This window comes from Cavia porcellus, unplaced genomic scaffold (assembly GCF_034190915.1).
Source record: "Cavia porcellus strain 051 isolate PalLab524CR breed Dunkin Hartley unplaced genomic scaffold, mCavPor4.1 scaffold_8, whole genome shotgun sequence".
Taxonomy (NCBI): Eukaryota; Metazoa; Chordata; class Mammalia; order Rodentia; family Caviidae; genus Cavia; species Cavia porcellus.
Window position 1 is genome coordinate 22,681,027 of NW_026947491.1, and position 21,857 is coordinate 22,702,883.

General features: G+C 38.1%; 1 protein-coding gene across 2 annotated transcripts; it reads right to left on the reverse strand.

Moving 5' to 3' along the window:
* Positions 1–1,752: 1,752 nt before the first annotated feature.
* On the reverse strand, positions 1,753–20,270 carry LOC106027010 (zinc finger protein 14-like). 2 transcript variants are annotated; one of them, XM_013149358.3, is made up of 4 exons: positions 20,122–20,269; positions 11,873–11,999; positions 11,614–11,671; positions 1,753–10,204 (listed from the first exon to the last, which is right to left on the reverse strand). In XM_013149358.3, the coding sequence occupies exons 1-4, from the start codon at positions 20,122–20,124 to the stop codon at positions 8,572–8,574; spliced, it is 1,821 nt and encodes a 606-aa protein (XP_013004812.1). In that variant the 5' UTR covers positions 20,125–20,269; the 3' UTR covers positions 1,753–8,571. The 2 variants fall into 2 exon arrangements, with proteins under 2 accessions (XP_013004812.1, XP_063110256.1); XM_063254186.1 differs by lacking the exon at positions 11,873–11,999 and having other exon boundaries at positions 20,122–20,270.
* Positions 20,271–21,857: the final 1,587 nt, after the last annotated feature.

Consider the following 21,857-nt stretch of genomic DNA (forward strand, 5'->3'; position numbering starts at 1 on the left):
TAATAGTGTATCAGGATTTAAAAGCCACAGTAGTCTTATCGCTCTATTTAGTTTGATTTTATTTTGTTCTGGTCTGTCTACTCATACTAGATTTGAAGACACAGATAGCTATCCCAAAAGTAACAGGCTATACCACAGTAACTATCCTTAATTTCCTATTAACTTAAACTGAAGCCCTTTTTTACTTACATTGACTTGCTATGACTGATCTTATTTGAAGCTGATTTGTTAGACCACTGTTTTGCCTTGACTGATTTTATTTGAATTTGATATGCTTGATAGTATCAAGTCTAAGAGTAGAGGCAACTACTCTGAAGATGACATAATGCAATGATACCCATTCTGGGTTGATTATTAACTGCCTTTGAAGTCGTACAATGTCTCCAATGCTGTGTTTTCATTGAAATAGCTATGTAATGCTATGTTCAATTATATTATGTCCAATGATGTGGACAATTCTATTGAAAATAACAATAGAAAGCATAGTTAACTATTGTACATCACCTAATAATGTGGTTTTATATATCTTTTTCATTTCATGTTTTTCTAGGAATTTGTTTTGTTGTCTTATTTTGATCTGTTTTTTCCTATAATGCAGAAAGGATAGATATACATATAGAGATTCACACATGGGGAGAATTTCTAAGCAGTTTATGGGAACAGATTATATAATGCACAATGTAACGAACAGATACACTGAAGAAGGAGAGACACTAAGATACAAGTGCTAGTTCTGTAGCATTATGATGTAAAATTTAGCAATACTATTACTCACTGTTTAGAGTGATACTAGTCTAGTCTCTTATGTTCAATTTCAGCATATGTAAAGATAAAGACAGCTACTTTGAAGAGAATGAGAGACATTATGGCAGTCATTATTGACTTCCCCAATGTCAGGTCTTGAAGACCTAAAAAGCCTTCATCATCCTGTTATGATTAGATTAGTTCTATAACATTAAGTATGTATTCAGTGTGTGTGAAGATGGGGACAACTATTTGGAAGAAAACTAGAGACAATAAGATAGACAGTGAAGATCTCCAGTGGACTTGCTTTGAAATCCGTGTTTCTTAAAATTGTTTCCTTATGATGTTTTGTTCTGTTTTATTCTGTTTAATCTTATCCTCTTTAAAAAAAAAATTACCAGGTGGCCACTCTTCTGTTTGTTGATCACAGACCTGCCCCATGAATTTTAAAATAACAAATTTTTGCAAGCTTCAGTCTAGCCTAGGGAAGAGCATGCTTTTCAATTGAGTAACCCTAATAGCCCCACAAAAAAAAAAAATCATCTAATTTAGTTAACTTGAGTTAATCAGCTGATACTAAAAAACCTCTAGGAGGCAGGTTACATATTATATCGGGCTTAAATTGCAAGAATTCTCCAGTAATGGGTGAATCCGGGACAGAACAAGAAGACAAAAGCTAACACAAGGTTTTGGTGACATGTCATCAAATGGGAGTAAGCCTGAAAGCTTGACTCCCCTGCACCCAGTGGAGGTCAATTTCTCCCTCACATGGCAATAACCCACCCTAATATTGGCAAAATCTCCTGGAAACTTGACACGGGACATAAGAAAGGGAGAAACTGCAGAGTGAAATGAAAGTAGTAAGTACTTGCTGGTAGAAGGAAGTCGCATTCAAAAAGATCCTGACATCATATAGAGTAGTGGGGGAGGAGGGGTAAATCCCATAAAAGGTGGAATCCTGGACAGAGGAGCCCCAAATGATATGCACAGAAAAATGACGGACTCCAAAAAGTTTTAAAAAGCTCTTTATTAGCTGAGCTCAGTGGCAGCACTGTCGCAGAAAAGCAGCCAGGGAAGTGTGTGTAGAGCCAGGGGCTGCAGGGAGTTATAAAGTAGCAAGCTGCAAGGGGAGGGGCCAGGGTCTTAGGATCAGTTTGTCCCCATAAAAGGAACCAGGGAGACAGAACACAGGAACCAGGGAAGACAGGAGGGGGTTACATGGGTATGTTACAAGGTTGCAACTTAACTGGCAATTACACAAGTTTTAAAGAAGAGAATAAGTTATAAAGTATAGCACATTTTGGTGTCGTTGTTGTTTTATCAGTTCCGGGGATCGAACTCATGACTGCCTGCTTGACATTTTGGGTTTTTGAGCTTGTAACAACCACCACTGTGAGTAGTGGTCTCACATAAACAATTAAAACAACAATTGTTTTGCAGGATATAGAACCAAGGGTTTCACAAAGCCCCACACTCATCTGATTCTGGAGCGAAGCAGAGAGGATTCATTGCCATAGCTCACTCTGGTGCCTTCCTTCCAGAACTCATCTGATTCCACTCTGTCCCTGCACCCGTCCTCCCTGCGTGAGAGTCTCCCAATCCTTCCAACCCTTCCAATGTAGTTGCAGCCAGCAGAAGGCACAGGAAACAGTGGGGCAGTCAGGTGCAGCGCTCAGCAATGAGATCTGGCTGTGCTGTTTGGCGCCACGACACCGGAAATGACTTCCTCCCTCACCACACCTGATTGGTTGGTTCAGATAACCTGCCTTCATCGTTGATTGGCTCCTGCTCTCCATTGAGGGTCCAGAGACCGACAGCACTGCAAAAGAAGCAAACTTTTTCCAGAATGAGTGGAGCTCAAATGATAAATTCAAACCCAGAAACTTATAGGCCAGTCTCTCTCCCATGATGGCACTCCCACATCACATGAAGAATGTTTGCACTTAAAGCTTTCATTCTGGTTTTCCAAAACTTTCATTGTTTTCTTAATGTACTCAGTGAACTCTTCCTGAAAGTGGGTGGCTACAAATGTCCTCAAACCGTTCCAGGGTCAATGCCTTGCGGAAGAATCAATCCCTTGATGTCAGAAAATACGATGGCCCTTGATGTACCTCAGTGGAACAGGGTCTGCCTGGCAAGTGTGAGGGCCTTCGTTTGATTCTCAATACAAAAACAAATGAACAGAAACAAACAACAACTACGAGTTTAGATAACCCTAATACAAAATGGAATAAAGACAAGACCTGCTATTGGAAATGAGGCAGTTGGTTTCACTGCCAAGAGTTTCACACACTCTCTCAGTTACTCATTTTCCCCTATGAAAATGAATATATGGCCCTTAGGAATACAATTTCATGAAAATAATGGAGTAGCATAACGGTAGTATTCTGCAAAAGAGTGAAGGTAAAAGAGAAGCACTCATTCCATCTCCCTCAAACTGTAGGCATTTTCCCAGAAAATACCTGAATTTTGAAGATAAACATATTTCCAAGCAAAAAAGCGCTAACTGTCCAAGCTGGCTTGACTCTCTCAGCTCCCAGCCTGCTTGACAGAATTACTTCTCTCTGCAGGGAACTCAGCTCAGCACCAAGACTGTCATTGGCAAACATGGGAAAGGAGATAAGATAGGACGCGCAACTTTGGGTTCTGAAGACGCCCAGAAATTTACAAGGGACACTTTGAAGGATTCAGCCCACTGAGATGCAAGGTTTCTAGGAAACTTTTATAACTACGGGTGTTCACTGAGATCTTGCGGTCTCATGTCCCCTGCCTTCTCTCTATCCCTATGAAAGGACACGTTTTTCTTTTCGAGGGTGGGGCAGAAGGTCTTACGGTGCTCTCCGCCTGAACCCAGGCGCAATAAATTCCATGCCATGTTCCCTTTACCCCAGCCTGGTGGACTCCGCTGGTTATTTATGCCACATTTTGGTGCCAAGGTCCGGGAAGGAAGACAAGTTCTCTCTGGAAGGTTTTAAGCTCTCTTGAACCTCTCTCTCAGCTCAGGTCATCTGGCAACATCCTCAGACCACGGTTTCCACAGCTTCAGCAGCTTCTGCTGGGCCAGATCTTGCTGGGATTTCAGATTGGCAAAGCCCTCTGCCCCAATCTCCATGTCTTCCTCTTTATTTTTCTAACTCTGCCTACAAGATGCTCTACATCCAGGAAGCTCCCCAGTTCCCTCATGTTTGGTGCTTGAGATTGCTAAGCTTGCTCCCTTTCTGGACTTTTCTCCCTTGCTCCTTTGACGTCTCTCCCACCCCACGGTGCAGCCCTGGCTTCCCCTCTCCGCGGAACCCCGTCCTCTCGGCAGTCCACTGTTCCTCAGGTCCGCTCTCTGGGCTCATCCTTTCTCCTAACCATAAAAGCGGTGTCGGTCACGGCTGGACACCCGATGGGGGAAGGCCCCCTGGGCAATGGATGCACCAAGGCACCCCTGGCCCAATGCACCCCAAATGTTCCCCCTAAGCCTCTGCTGCCTGCCCAGCCGCCCACCTGGACCACAGAGCTCACGCTCTCTGCTGCTCCTCACCCTGGGTTTATCACTCTCCGGGCTCCCATGGGCCACTCTGCCACATACCAGTGCAGAGGGGAGTGGCCCTGGTTCTCCTATTCAGCTTCTTGCCAGACGTCTCCCTGATCAGTCAAGGTCTCAGTCTCAGCTTTCGGACTTAACATTTCGGTTTTTCTCCCACTGGCCAAAAGTTAACTTTAAACCCCTTAATTAAAATAAAATAAGGTCAAATAAAATAAAATCAGGTATTCAATTTAGACACAGCAACACTACTTGATTCACCTGATCACTTCCTGGTGCTGAGGCTGGGATAAAGACCTTATACTGTACGCTCTCTTGGCCTTGTCACAGCTCATCACAGGTTGAAATTATGCACCTTTCAACATCAGTATTTCTAGAAAAACATTAGCTGGAATCAGGTGATACACATGTTAATACATTGTTTTACTTAAGAGATGTACAGACTATTAGTAAAACACACTTCTTGGTGCATCTGATTAAGACGTGACAGTGTGACTTGAGGTACCAAATCTGAAATCTGGACCCCTCCCGAGTCCCTTTTTCTTCTTGTTGGATCTTGGATCTCATAAAGTAGGTATCCTTGTCCTTTATTTCTAGCTACAAGGCACCTTTTACTTATAAACTCAATTGTTCTCCAAGACTATCTGTGATTCAAGTAGGTTGTAAGTCAAGATTATTTTCCCACAAGAAATAATGGAAATACCTATAACGTGTAATGAACCTCCCAAGCACCCCTTAACTAACTCATTCATATTTAAAAGGGTTGGATAATCTGTGTAATTTGCCAGAAACCTATTTTTCCAGTGTATCACCAAAAAGTAATAAATTATGCCTATTTTATCAGAAATGATAACTTCTACTACGTTGGAGACCACTACAAAGTGGCTCTGATTTAAATTTTACTAATTGGCTTTCTATGTTTATCTGTGAGTCTGTCCTAGGCCTAGGCCCCTTGCCTCGAGTCAGGAACTGATTCATAGTAAGTGAACCTCTATGAATCACTGGTCCTGGCTGAGGCCTGTAGTGGCCTGTGAGGCCAGAGATACCTCAAAGGGTAAGATAAGGCCACAGCTGCAACACTCTGGCTCCAACCTCAATTAACAAGGTAGAGACTGCATCTGCAGGATTACTCCTACAGTCTCACTTCTACCATGTCTTCATAAGACAGTGCTACCAAATTAACTTGATTCATGACTTGGAGACTTCCTTGAAGTGACTCCAAAGGTCCTGCTCATTGCCTGCACTTTCCTGTTTCTCCATCTTTTGTCCTTGGTCCTAGCATAAGTGGACTGACCCAGAGAATCCTTTGTCTTTACCCTCGAAGCCTCAAGCTTAAAGGGTTTTGACTCTCCTGAAGCCCTACAAATCATACAATTTGTCTCTTAACCTCTGCTGTACACTCGTTTGGGAGATCAGGTATCTAGGACAGAACCCGATACTACTATATTTACTCACTATTCAAGTTCACGAATCTTTGCTTTGAAGGGAGGATGAAACAGAAAGTGGTTATTGTCTGGAAGGAGAATCCCCTCCCATAAGAACATCAGAAATCTGGATCGCTAGTGTGCTTTCTTTTCTTGACAGCATGTTCATAAAGCAAGTGAATGCAATGATTGGCCTTTGAATTTGATGGGAGGAACTTGACTGAGTCTTGGGAATTCATCAGCCAATTCTTCCAAATTTCATGTTTCAGCAGGAGCAATGTCCATCATGAGGAGAGCCTTGAGTTTTAAACCTTTGTCCTCTAGGTGTTGTTTTGTTTTAAATCCCCAGCCCTCTCTAGGTGTTTCTTAACAATAGGAAACAAAGTCTCCCTTATCCACTCAAGAGAAATTACTTTATTACACATGATTTTGCATTAGATCACTATATCACTCCTGCCCCATTCCTCATGACTTTGTTTTCTGCACACTCGGGATCTGAGATAAACCAAGAGAGTAGATGGCCTATCCTTCACAGGATTGTGGTCTGGCATTTTATTATTTTCCTGGGTAATGTCTGTCCTCTTGGGCAGTTACTTCAAAATTGTCAAATAACTTTCGTATTACCATGCTGTTAATAAAGTCAATGGGAAACTAACAATTCAATTCAGGTAGAACGTCAAATGGTCCACAAACTCCAGGAAGGAAAGTAAGGGTCCCACATGGGGAAAAGATCAGGAACCACTGAACTGCTTGCTGAAATCCATGGAATACAGAATGGGTCATATGAGTAATTCTAAATACAAGCTATAGCCCCATGATAAGCTGCAAAACTACTGTAAGTTTTTTTGTATCGTTCTTCCAGTTTAATATACCAATAAGACTTAACATTGGTTAGGTCTTACAAAACCTATTATAATGTCCCAGTTACAAAATGTTACAAGTAAGCATCACACAAAGAAAACTTCCTTACTATTGTGGGCAGGGGAATTAATGCAGTTCCATTTGAATGTAGGATGGCTGTAACATGTTAAGACTGTTTATGGGGGCTGGGGCGTAAGCGGCATAAGCGCCTGCCTTGGAAGCAGGCAGTCGTGAGTTCGTTTCCCGGTACGGATAAAAAGGAAAAAGACAAAAAAAAAAAAAAAAAAAAGACTGTTTATTAATTTGTCTTTTACCTGGAGATCATGGTTTAAAGAAATGTGTAGTGGTGAGGTTGTCAGTGGTGGATAGTGTCAGTTAACTGATTGTGTCTAGGAAATGAGTATTACATGACCAATGAAACTGGCCCAGCTAATTATGGATGTGGAAAGCCTGCTCTAGAAAAGATTTTTGCCAGGTTACAAAAAGAAACAAAAAAAAAAAAGGAAGGCTTACATGTGTTTCTGTGGAGGTGTGCTAGTGTTCACTCACTTGGAAGCCACCTCCTGCTTCCAATACACTCTTTAACCTCCAGTGCAGGCCATTCAGTCTTCTGGCACAGACCCACTGGTCTGCTCACAGAGTCACACAGGATATTATAGTGGGCTCCATGACACAGACAGAGATCCAGTGAACAGCCAAAACTTTTGCACTCTTCCACATCTGAGTGTGTGTGCAGACACTGCAAGCTGATCTTATAAATGCTTATAAACTAAAACTGTTTAGTAAGCTCTGATAGTTACAATACTACAGTTCATGATGTCCTCTGTAAGACAAGGCACAGTCCATCTCATGTGCCACAACCTTCGCAATTTTGGTATAAATTGTGATAAAATTAGCACCAAATTAAAATTCATAACAGTGTAAGCATGAAAAGTAAAATGATGATAAGAAAATAAAGTTTTACGGAAATCATACTGACTTTCACATGAAAGCAAAATTATGTGCTTTACAGTTATGGTGAGATACCTGCAGCTATCTAATTAGGACATGAAAAACAAAACATTTACTAATCAACAAGTTACATGTTAAAAAATGAACTTTTAAAAATTACATGGGGCTGGGGATTTAACTCAGTGGCATAAGCACTTGCCTGGCAAGTGCAATGTTGTGTATTCAGTCTCTGGTACCAAAATAAATAAAAATTACATGTCTAAATGTCTCAAAGTATTCATGTTCACATGTATACTATAAATCAAATTCACTGCTATCATTTGTATACAGAAAAGAGCTGTATACACCAAGAAAATTTCAATCAAAGCTAGTGGGAAATGCCAATTTAAAACTACTAATTATATTTATTTTTTTTACCTGCCTATTAAAAAAAATAAAAACTACAAAAATAATAACCATACTTGGAAGTGAGAAATATATTTCAACTCATGTTGTATTAAAACATAATATATATTAGGTTCAAAGACCATGGTTTACATAAAATATATTAATATTGATTCTAATAAACACTATACATACTCAATTCAGGTTTTTCAGATGATTTACTGAAAGAACAGAAAGAATACATTATAGATCTCCATCTGGGATTATAGTTTCTGGAAAATCATAAAGAAATATTGACATAAAAATTTTCACTTACATGTGTACAAGACTCCCTTTATAAGTTTTTCGAAATATGCTTACATATATAAGATCACTCTCCAGTATGACTTCTTTCATACAGTTGATGAAAAATATGTTTACCAAATATTTGCCTCACATTGTTTATATATAGGGTTTCTCCCCAGTGAGAGCTCTCTATATATAAAATGAAGACTTATGCACCCCTGTAATTCCAACACTCGGGAGGTTGAGGTAGGAGCATCATTCAAAGTTCAAAACCAGTCTGGGCTACAAAGTGAGCCCAAGGCTAGCCTGAACTACATAGCGAGACCCTGTCTCAAACACAAAAAACAGAATAAGGACTTACAAGCAAATCTTTTCCCACATTAGCCCACATTACTGTATTTTCTTGTTTGTGTGATTTCTTTCATGTCTTTGACAAGACTGTTGTGTAGTGAATGCCTTCCCACATTGTTTGCACATGTAAGGTTTCTCCCCTGAGTGAGTTCTTTCATGTATTTGACAATGTTGGTGTATAGCGAATGCCTTCCCACAGTGCTTGCACACATGTTTCTTCCCAGTGTGAGTTTTTTCATGACTTCTCCAACTAGACTTTATACTGTATGCTTTTCCACAGTGCTTGCACACATAAGGTTTTTCCCCAGTGTGTGTCCTTTCATGTCCTTGACAAGACCGGGGGGAAGTGAATGCCTTCCCACAGTGCTTGCACACATAGGGTTTCTCCCCAGTGTGACTGAGTTCATGTCTTTGACAAGATTGATGTTTAGTGAATGCCTTCCCACATTGTTTGCACACATAAGATTTTTTCCCTGTGTGAAAGTTTTCATGTAGTTTATGATAACCTTTTGTAGTGAATGCCTTCCCACATTGCTTACACACATAAGGTTTCTCCCCAGTGTGAGTTCTTTCATGTATTTGACAAGTTTCATGTGCAGTGAATGCCTTCCCACAATATTTGCATGCATAACGTCTCTCTCCATTGTGAGATCTTTCATGTCGCTTGTAATTACTCCTCAAATTGAATGTTTTTCCACATTGCTTGCACATGTAAGGTTTCTTCCCAGTGTGAGTAATTTCATGTCTTTTATAATTACCCCATATAGAGAATGCTTTTCCACATTGCTTGCACACATAAGGTTTCTCCCCAGTGTGAATTCTTTCATGTATTTTACAAGATTGTCGTGTAGTGAATGCCTTCATACAGTGCTTGCATGAATAAGGTTTCTCACCAGTGTGGCTTCTTTTATGAATTTCACAAGTTCCATATGTAGAGAATGTCTTCCCACATTGCTTGCACATGTAAGGATTCTCCCCCCTGTGAGTTCTTTCATGTCTTTGATAAGACTGGTGTATAGTGAATGCCTTTCCACAGTACTTGCATATATAAGTTTTGTCCACAGTGTGAGTTCTTTCATGTACTTGACAATAATAGCGTCTGGTGAAAGCTTTCCCACATTGTTTACATACGTAAGGTTTCTTCCCTATTTGAGTACTTTCATGGCTTTGACAATCAGTGCATCTGGTAAATGATTTCTCATATTGTTCACATTCATAGTGTTTCTCTCCAGTGTGAATTCTTTCATGGATTTGAAAACCATTGGGGGTGGTAGACGCTTTCAAACTTTTCTGACCCATAATTATCTGTTCTCCAAAGTGAGTTCTTTCATTAAGTTGAGAGGATTTTCCATATTGCTCATTTTGACAGGGCTTCTCTCCACTCTTTGATATTGCATGCTTCTGAAAGGAGTGGAAATCACTGCAGGTTTGTTCATGTTCATTACATTTACTCAGCTTGTCACTGCATCCCAAATACTCATTTGGCTTCTCTCCAGTGTTATGTAAAATGGACACATTTAATGAATGCCCAATCAGGGGCTCTCCACAAATAAGACTTCCAGCTGGCTTGAAAGCAGTTTGTTGCATATCTATCTTAGCATCTGAAGTATTAAGGAATATGTCTCCATGTTGACTGCAAGTTTTATAAGGATAGCATTTTGCTACTTCATTTCTGTAAAGAAACAAAATATCAACCACAATAAATTGTCTCCATATCAATAATTTACGAGGACAAGTTCTGGTTTGACTGTCTATTTTCAGAGTCAGTAGGCTGAAAGCCCTGAAGGATGCCTCCAAAATGCCCATTTCCAACAGATGATACTCATTGTTAATTTTAAAGTGTTAAATGTTAGCAATGCATATGGTCAATTTGAAATTAAGTCAGATTCATACATGTATCACATTTTTGTAAACCTTTCCCCCAATACTCTTCCCTTCCTAATTTACATCCTAATTTATATTTTAGTATCTCATGTAAAAGAAAACACTGGACAATTCAATATCTGTATTGGAATTCCTCATCTGACATTATGAGTTGAGCCCCACCCCCAAGAAGATACAAGTCTCTTCTTTTGCTTAGCTGAATATCTGCACTGCATTTTTTTTCAGTAATGAGAATTAAACAAGGGTCTGAGCAATAAAATAATTTCTAATTTTTCTATTTCTTATTTTTAGAGAGATTCCCACTAATCATTCATTTGGTCAGGATGCACTTCATGTTGTCATCCTGCTGGCTCAGCTTACCAACTACTGAGATTGTAAGAAAGTAGCACCATGTTGAGCCTATGCCATATTCTCCTTTTCCATAAACACAATGATGGGCATCTAGGCTGTTACTGGAGTTTAGATATTGAGAAGTTTCCAGTTCTTAGCTGTTGTGAATACACAGACCCTGCTTTGTGGTTAAGTACATGTATGTCATGAAGATATGATACTTTTAAATCTCTTTAGTATATGCATATGGAGAATTTTGCTTGGACCAAATGCAAACTTTTATTTTTATTTTTTGAGTCATCTGTATATTGAATCTAAAAATGGTTCTGTTTTATATTCCTAACAATAACTTATGACAGTGCACACTAAGAATTTTAAAACATGAATGCGCAAAATTCTCTGGAGGATGTTTTCAAACATCAATTATTTCACAAGTATTCATGTGCATTTTGAAAGTTGCTTCCAGGGTAGCAATGTTTTAGATAATGTATATCTCAAATTAAACTTAAAGATGAGTTCCTGCCAAAGTTCAAGATTTATTCTTTTCATATATGTGTATACACAATACCTAAATGCAGGTTCATATATTTTCATGATTCTGATCATGAAGGAATGTTTATACCAATGTATGAGTTAGTACCTCTCATTGCATAATATTACTACTAAATTTCCTGAATTGGAATATTCAGGAATATGTATAATTGCATAGAGAAATATTCCACATTATATAAAATTAACCTATATACATATTAGGAAAAATTTTGTGAAATTAAATAAATGCGTACATGGCCAGATTTGTAGTTTCCTTCTAATATTCTGCTCATATGGCAACTCCTAAGAAGCACTGCTTTTATTAATGTAAATTACCTTAGATCTCTTGAACAATTTCTGTATTCTTTATTTTGCTGGTAGTCCAAAGTTCTTCCTGAATTGTAGCCATAGAAATACAAAAAGTCACCATATCATTATATAAATTTAGTGGTTGGAAGTTATAGTCATAGTATAATGTAAACGGTACCTGAGATACTACTCAAAATGTCTTCACACTCTATTTAATGAATCTGTACCTATCAGCAAGAAACAATGCTCTCTCATAGAATATATGAAAAAATGATGTCTTCCTTACCTACAGCATTTATATTCCTAAATGTTTCCAACATCACATCTCTGTAGAGCTTCCTTTGGGATGGATTCAGCAGAGCCCATTCCTCCTTGGTGAAGTTCACAGTTACATCCTCCACAGTCACTGCCTCCTAAGTAATCACATATATATTTCCTGAAGAAGGATGACACTCATACCCTGAGAACTTAAACTCCTGTGAAAGTTGAACTGTGGATGTCACTTCAATTATAAACTCCATGCCTGTGTCACCAAACACACGTGTATGCAGTTTCATATGCAATTCTGATGCTAGATTGCTATTCTGTTTTACAGTAACAGCAGATTTGTAGCAGAGGTTTCCTGGTAGGTTAACAGAAATTGTACTTAAGCATTGTTTCTAAAGCAAAGCTCATAGAGGTGCCTGCAGATCATGATTTCCCCAAAAACGGAATCAGGAAAGTATCCAATAAATGCTTTGGACGGACCACAGATTATACATCTTGAAATCTGATAATTCATAGTTAAGACATTCTTTTTTGTACATAGGCAGCATTTTGAAATATGGATCTGGTTTGCAGAAAAATATTATTGAACATTAAATAAAGTATATGCATTTTGTTCCTTATTTACACTTGGTTTTTCACAACAGAGAAACCATGTGATATTTACACATGTCTAATTTATTTTACTTGAGAGTGTGCTCTCTAGGATTGCCCATTTAATAGAAATGTATCTAATTAATCTTTCTACCAGTATTTAGGAATCAATATCATGACTGTCGGCTTGCAAGGCAGGTGCTGTGTCACTGAGCTATATCCCTATCCCTTTTATCTCTCTTATTTCAAATAGTATTTCATTGTATAAAAACCCCACATCTTACTTATCCTTTCATCAGTCAATGAATAATTGGGTTGTTTCCAAGATTTACATATTACAAACTGTGCCAGTATAAATATGGGCATGTACACCTCACTGTGGTCAGACACTTTTAATTCTTTTGGGAATAGACCAAAAAAGGGAATAGTTGGGTAAAATGGCTCCTCTACTTTTTGTTTTTGAGACATCTGAGAAGAAAATGTTTAAATGTGTAGGGGAACAATACAGGGATGTGGGGAAGAAAAAAAGGAACAAGAAAACAAGAACAGGACAATAGGGAAATTTTTTTACAAATAAAGAGGGGAAGAGGATCTGAACTAAGGGCAGAAGAGGGGAATAAAAAGAATCAAGATATACCATGTACAGGTGCAAATTTCCAAGATAAATGTTATCACTATATACATAAAATATACCAATAAAAAAGAAAATAAAGGTTTATGAGGAGTATTAAAATGCTATTGAAAAAACAGTATTCTTGAAGCAAGTCAACATACAATTAAATTAGAGGTCAGCTGGTGTATTATCTTACAGTTTAGTGACACATAATGACCACCTTCCACTCACACATGAAAATTCCTAGGACTGAGATCAATGAAGGGAAGGGTACGTATAAAATAGTGAAACCATTAGAAGTGAAGATATTACAATTAGGCACTAATTAAAAAAGGAAAACTTTAATCAGATGTGATGGTAACTGCCTATAATCTCAGCATTGGGGAGAGTGATGAAGGAAGATTTCCATGAGTCTGATGATTGCCAGGAATTGAAAGTCCTGCCCCAGCTATGAGGTAACTTCAAGGTCAGTCAAGATTTCAAGTTGAGACATTATGTCAGACTACACTCACAAAACAAAACTAAAAGAAAAGACTGTGTCACTTATAAGTTACTTCTTTGCAGTTTTCAAAAATTAGAACTGTGCAGAATAATAGCAGACTGACAAAATTCAACATCTCATGAGCAAGGTGACAGTTCACACTTTACATAAAACACATTCATGTTACACTTGTTACAATCTGCATTTAGTAGAGAATGACAAACGAATCTTAGGAAAGTAAGGCAAACTTCTAAGATTCCACATATAAACAGAATAGTGATTCATGGTACAAGATCGAACTCAAACCCTTGTTCTTGCCAGGCAGGCACTTATGCCCTGGCTCTTGTGTTATTTTTGCACTTGAGAACTTTTTACTCTTAAGAAAATGAGACACTGAAAGGAACAGTTTGTGCTTATATTGTTTGATCAATTTTATATGCCTACATCTTGGAATCTGAGCAACTACTCTGAATATATCAATATGCAATATATTAACTGTTGTTAATTTCCTAGTATCTTGTTTTGAAAATTTGTATTATTTGTTTTTTTTCCTCTCTTTAAAATAAAATAAAATAAAAAGACAGTATTCACAGTGTGTTTTATTTATGTCAAGGAAAAACAACTATGCATTTGGAAATCTAGATTGTAACTTTTCTATTTTATGTAAATAAATTACATATTGAAATGGGAAAGATAAACTTAGATGCCTTCGGATTTCATAGAGAAATAACTTTTAGAAAAACAAAGAGTTTCCTCAGAGGAAACAAGTAGCCATGAGAATTAGAAGGAGAAATTAAAGTCTATGAAAACCATATAAAATAAATTAAACCAAACTAAAATATTTACTGTACACACAATATAATTATTCTATATAGAGAATGAAGATCAATGAACACAAATCTTTCAAAAATATAAAACACATCTGACTCGAGAAACACTGAAAATAAAAAAAAACCAAGTCTTGAGAAAACTAAGAAAACTGAGGTGTGCGAGAAAACAGTCTCATGCAAGGAAGGAGAATGCATTGTGCTTCTATTCTTGTAGATAGATGTGATTATTGTAAATTTGAAAAATCTTAAACATCAAGACCAATGGAATTGATAAGGAAGTAATTTTTCCTTGATTCAGACATCAGCATTTGTTAATAGTGAGAAAAAAAATTCCCAAATATTTCCCTGTGTAACTTCTATAATAATTACTGGAAGTTACAGAAAAGAAACTAAAACAACACTATTCATGGAGAATCACATATGGTAAACTGAGGAAAAGTTGCCAAAGAATGAAAGTGATCAAAAATAAGGCAAGAAAAAATTGAGTCAGGTAGGGAGTTTATCATATGTGTATTTTTGTCCACTACAAGTGCCCAATGATGAAATGTTTTGAATACACCAAAGATTCTTATATTGTTACCATCATTAAATCTCACCAAAATGTATGAAAGTAAATTTGATATAAAATATTTACATAGGAAATTACCAATAACAATATTCACATTAATTTGTTTATTTCCGTTATTTATGAAGTGTACAAATTTGAATTTTTTATGATCTACACACTAGTGTTTTTTCTTATTCCAGCAAAATACCAGTTTCTTATCACTTTCAGGAAAATTAAACAGTATTTTTAAATATATGGTAGATAATAAATAAAAGAAATCAAATTTAAATAACACAACCCCAGATGAAGTGGAGTAGGTGAGAGTGAAATGCCTAAATATGAACTTCCCAACAATGCTATATCCATTAGGCTCTCTGACACAATACTCAAGTAATCTTTTAATGAAAATTGTACTGATACATTAATCTTGTTAGTTCATTCCAATTCCAAATGTTAAACCAAATAAGATTTTGTTCCATGACATTTTTTAAGGGCCAAACAGATTGCAAAACAAAACTCTATGGCCAGGTAAGTAGTTATATGAAATAAGGGAAACACAATGGAGGTAAACACTGATTTTCTCACCTTCTTAATGATTCATGGATCTTTACAAATATTTAGGACAAATACTGAGCAAATAATTGCTGCTTTGTTTCTTCACAAGCAATCAATATTATACTCACTTTTATTTATTTTTTTACTTTTTTTTTTTTTATCGGTAGCGGGGATCGAACTCATGACCGCCTGCTTGCAAGGCAGGTGCTTATGCCGCTGAGCTAAATCCCCAGCCCCCATACTCATTTTTAAATGAAGAAAATAAAAATCTTATGGTGAAATCTAAAGAGCAATTTTTAAGTCTTTGAAGAAACTTCTATTTTAAACAAGAAACTTGCTGCAAATAAAAAGCAAAAGGGAAGCTATTTAGGGAAGACCCCTTCTTCACTGCCATTCGTAAGGGAACCCACACTCAGAAGGTTAAACATATTTCCAAGGTGACACAAAGATCTCAGGGCCTCTACAGTCCAGGGTAGCTCAATCAAGACAGTGACCACGGGAAACAGAAAAGTCAGGAAATTTAGGTCTGGGCTTCTTTACATCACAATCAGCCATCTTCACAGTATACAACTCCTCTCTTCTCAAGATCCCAGTACTGAACACAGACAATCAATTCTAGGTTGAACTTTGACTTTTCCCAAATTTTCTTTTTCACTCAAGTGTGTATTGTTTGCTGAGCATTAACCAATTCTACAAAAAATACAGTGTACCCAAAATCAATGTACCACCCAAAATGTTAGCAGTTTGGGAGCACAGTCCTAGTACATCACTTCAAATGAACACTGCTGTCCAAGGCATGTGATGTTTTCATTACAAGTCATTATTCTGAAGTTCTGAATACTTGGCACAGAGTTACTTCATGAACAGAAATGAATATACTGCTTCAAAATGACTTAAGACAAAAAGAGAAGGGCATTCATATGTTGCAGAAAATTATGGTAGTCATAAATTTTCTCCTCTAGAATCCAGGGAAAGTTTCACTTACAAAATTATACTACACACAGAACATATTTCAAATTCATAGCTACTTGTGATACGGAATCAAGTTTCCAAAGAAGTCTTTCAGAATGACCTCCACACACTGTCAATGAAAAACATTTTTAACCTTGACATTAAAATGAATAATTGATGATATTTAATATAATCAAGCACTGTGATCATACTTTATATTTGTGCTTAGTGATCTACATCTGTGATCATGCCACTCTGGGAGGCTGAGACCAGAGGAAAATAGTATCAAGCTCAGCCTGAGCTCTACAGCAAGACCCAAAGTGCAAATTCAAAATAAAAAAAAAGAAACATATAAAAGGCTGGATGTCACTCAGAGTGAAAGAAAGGCCTGGGTTCAATCTCCAGTAAAACATGCTCAGGGAAAAACCCTGGTTTAGATGTTGATTTTTCTATCTTCCTTCACCCCTTTCCCCCCACACTGTATGTATGCCTTGTTCCTTCCAACACAGAAAACATGTTTGTGCCTTCCTTTTGGAGATCACTATGAAGCGGCTCCAAGCAGGATTTAAATTTTACTAATTAGCTTTCTATGTTTATCTGTTAGTCTGTCCTAGGCCTAGGCCTCTTGGCTGTCGACGGGAGTTGATTCATAGTAAGTGAACCTCTATGACTCACTGGTCCTGGCCTATGAGGCCAGAGATACCTGTGGACACTTGGCTCCAACCCCAATTAACAAAACAGAGACTGCAGCTGCAGAAATTATACCTTCAGTCTCACTTCTTCCCTTCATGATAAGACAGTGCAACTGAATTGACTTGATTCATTACTTGGAGATGTCCTTGAAGTGACTCCCCTGCTCATTGCCTGTGCTTTCCTCAGTTTCCCCACCTCTTGTTGTTGGACTTCATAAATAAAGTGGGCAGTCCAGAGAAGCTTTTGTCTTAGCCCTTCCAGTCGAGAGCTTAAAGGGTTTTGACCCTCTTCGAGCCCTATATTCATACAATTTGTCTGTTTTTATTTAACCTCCACCGTATACTCGTTTGGGAGATCATTCACTTGTTTGGGAGATCTAGGTCAGGACCCGATAACTTCCATTTATATACAGGCACACCTGCAGCTGGTACTCTGCTCCTGATGCAATTATGTTTTTAATCAAAGTCCCTACAACTCATTCAGCATGCCATTTTTTTGGAAAACTGTTTACAAACTATCAGTAAACTATAGTAATTAAGTAAGCAGTGGTACTTTCTTCTCTACACTAAAACATGAATTATATGTAGATTGCAGTATTCTCTTTTAAGGGGTTTGAAAAAATAGGTTTAAAAAGCAGTCTCTCGTGAAAATTATCCTTTACAGCATTGCTTTCATCTTCCCTTATTTAAATCTATCATCTAAGTTTTGCTATTACATACTGTAAGAGCTTATTTACTTGTTAGTGTATCCATTTACTGCACTACTCCAGACATAAGAAAGGAGTTTTAAAGTGGTTGGCAAAGAGACCAATAATAATTTACATTACAGGCAATATTAAACAGTATTTTGCAATTTTTATGTGATTTGTAAACACCTTTGAGGACCTTTAGAGTATGAGGAAGTAGTAAGCAATTTTGGAAATTAACCATCATGACAACAAAGCACAGAGCAGACAATACAAATTGTGTTTGAGACCACATATTTCACCTTTTAAAAAATTTAGCATTATTAGATGCCTTAGCTACTTTCCTGTAACTGGAACAAAATATTCAATAACCTCCACTTGACCTGCAATGGTGGATATTTATGTAATGAAAAGCCAAATTCATAATAAAATGCTAAATATCTCTTGTACTTGATTGAATATAACGTATTTTACAATCACTAGTTGTCCATCTGTGGTGTCCTAATTCTGACTGAGTAGTGACTCATTACTGCTATCCCCAATCATAAGAACTATTGTGGCACGTACCCCTCGTGTGAAAAATGACTACAATTCAAAATTAAGATTTGCACTAAATAACTTCTTTTTCTTTTCACTGTTTTAAACTTAATACAGGGTCTCATGAACATTACTCAGGTTAGTTTAAAGGGGAAGTTCGCCCAAAATATTTATTTAATATTGAGACAGGGTCTTGCTCAGTTATCCAGGCTGTGTTTGGTGATATAATCCTCCTGTCTTGTCCCTTCGGTGGATGTCATTAGGTGTGCACCAGAAAAAGCCAGTGATATTTATTTTCCTCAAAGCACTGAAATCTTGCTAATTCCTGGTGATTTAATAATTCTAACTATAAACTGGCAAAGTGGCACAGGTCTCTCATTCCAATAAGCAAAGAGGTGGAAAAAGCATCAAAAGTTTTCCACGGCCTGGGAAATTAGGAAGACTTGGGTTCAAAAATTAACTAAAACTTTTTTGACTGGCTGTATCTTAGGGCAAGTTTCCTGAGTTGAATGCCTGAACAGTAGCAAACACAAAAAAGCATCTTAGAATTTTTGTATCCATCAGAAGTCCCTTTCCATTCTACTGCAAAGACAATGCCTATACTACTTTTGAATCTATCAGTTTCCTAATTCTCAATTTTGTCACAAAAATCATTAGATGAGCTGTAAGTAGTCAGTGAAGAAATGTTCATCCATTCCTAAATTCCTCAACATTTTTTGAGCCTATGATTTATGATCCAATCTCAGACCAACCCAGCAGATAATTCAATTTTTTTAACACTATGAAAAATTTGAAGTCAGGAGGAGTTTATTGCTGTAGATACTGACTTATGACCCTCTCCACAGTGGCCTGCTGTCCCATTTCCTTTTTACTCCTTTTTCCTCTTGAGTATTCAAAAACCATTTTTATTCTATTCATTAATATGCTTTCTATGGAAATTTCATTACTTCAAAACTTGTTTTGCTGTGTATTTGTTTTTTTGACCCAATCTCACTATGTAGTTCAGGCTGGGCTTAAATTCACAAGGAAGCACAGGCTGTCCACAAACTCACATGGATCCTCCTGCTTACGTACAATTAGCTCGGGACTGAGTGAACAGCCGCTAATCTTATGTAAGCACAGCATAACACCTGCTCAGTTGCTTCCTCACCACCTATCATGATGTCTCTGGATTTAAAACAACTACTGAGAACTCAGGATCTCTCACCAGTTTCCTCAGCACGCACGTTTTGTCTTTGTCTTTGTTTTGTTTTGTTTTTTGAGACAAGAGTCTTGCTATGCAGTTCGGGCTAACCTCAAGCGCGCCAGGGATGCTTCTTGAAAACCTGAGAGCTCTGATTATTATTTCCAATAATTTGGCTCACCTCAGTTCTCGATGTTGTGAGAGAGAGCACAAGGACTGTTCATGCAGTAACAATACTGTGAGAAGAGGTCTCACACAAATAATTAAAATGATACGTGTTATTCATTTCTAAGTGTGGAAACCAGGGTTTCTCCAAAATCCCTGCACTGGTCAGACAGGTGGAGACAGACCCGTGCCTAGGACAGCCAAGAAAGGCACTTTGGGCAGGAAGTTTTACATGGAGAAAGCATACTAGGGACCCAGAATTGCCTGTGCTTCAGCAAAGCGGAAAAGGGACGGATGATGACACAAAATCAAAGCTTCGGAAGACCTCGGATTCTGGAGCGAAGCAGAGACTATTTTTTGTCACAGCTCATTCTGGCCCCCTCCTTCTGCAGAGTCCCCGATTCCACCCCATCCCTGCACCCATCCCACAACGTCACCATTGTGTGCCTGAGAGCCTCTCAGAATCCTCCCAATGCAGACTGCAGCTGGCAGAAGTCACAGGAAAGAGTGGTCTAGTCAGGTGGGAGCTCTCGACAATGAGTCCTTGCTGTAGGGCTCGGCGCCATGACACAGGAAGTGCCCTCCATCTTACCGCACCTGATTGGTTAATTCAGACAGCCCGCTTTCATCGCTGATTGGCTACTGCTTCATTGTGGGACGGCTTACTAAGCATGACCGGAGACTCGAACTACTTTCAGCTTTCCGAGAGTTCAAATGATAAATTCTTTTTTTTTTTTTTTTTCCTGTCTTTTTCTGAGCTAAATCCCCAGCTCCCCAAATGATAAATTCTAACCCAGGAAATCCTGGTCCAGTCTGACTCCCACAGTGACTATCTCACCTCGCGTGAAGAATGCTTTCATTTACAGACATTAATCCAGGCTTTTAAAAACTTCTATTGTTTTCTGACATATTCAGTGGACTCTTTCTGCAAGTAGGTCAGAAATTTGCTCAGAAGGTTCCAGGATCATCGCTCTATGGAAGACTCAATCCCTTGAGGGCAGAAAACATATGAATCTAGGGAACCAAGGACAAAGTGGAATAGATAGTCTATTTCCTCTTCAGAAATCTCCTCAGCTGTCATTCTCTGTGGCTCAGCCAAAAGTTCATCTGTAGACAATTCCTCTGTTTCCCCAACTGTTCCTCAACATCACCATTGTCTACCTGGACTCTGCTATAGTGAAAATGTCATCACTCACAAGGGCCAATGAAGGTGCAGGCTCCTCTACAAAGCCTACAAAGCCTTTAAAATCTCTCTCGTGTATAATTTTAATTTCAGGGTGATCTCAGAGTCCTTTTGGGGACATTGACACGGGTTTTCTTAATTACCCGCACAAAGGAAAGGATGTTATACTATTCCTTTTTCAACTCTTTGAGGGTTACATGTATATTTGAGATCATCTGGAAGCATTTTAAGTATAGTTTCTTAAAGTTACCTATACCCTGCCGATACATAGGTCACAGTAAAGGAATTGGATTAGGTGGGAAGATCTCAATTGACAGCCTTAGGAATTCTTCAGCCAATTCTTCCAAATTTCATGGGTGAACAGGAGCATTGTCCATGATGAGGAGAGCCTTGAGTCGTAAACCTTTGTCCTTTAGATGTCTCTTAACAATAGGAAAAAAAGTTTCCCTTATCCACTCAAAAAAATTACTGTATTACCCAGGCTTTTGCACTAGATCTCCATGTGACCCCTACTCTATTCCTCAAGCCTTTGTTTGCTGAACACTCTTGGGATTTCAGATAAACCATGAGAGTCTTTTCTTTTAGTTCATCACTCACATGGCATAGAAATAAGAATTTGTGGGTTTTTTTTGGCTTTTTATCGGTACCAGGGATCGAACTCACGACTGTCTGCTTGCAAGGCAGTCACTTATGCCGCTGAGCTAAATCCCCAGCCCCTAGAAATAAGAATCTTACAGAAATAAGATCAGCCTATCCTTCACAGGCTTTTGGCCTGGCATTTTATTCTTTTCCTGGGTAACGTCTGTTCTCTTAGGCATTTTCTTTCAGCCAAGTCCAGTTTCATCACAACTGAAGATCTTATGAGAGTAAAAATCATTTCTCTGTCTTCATTTCAAGGTGGTATATGTGATTTTTAGCAGCCCTTTTATCAGTAGTGGCTGCTTCATTATGCCTGGTTGTGCTATGAACCAGTTCTTACTTTTAAAATTC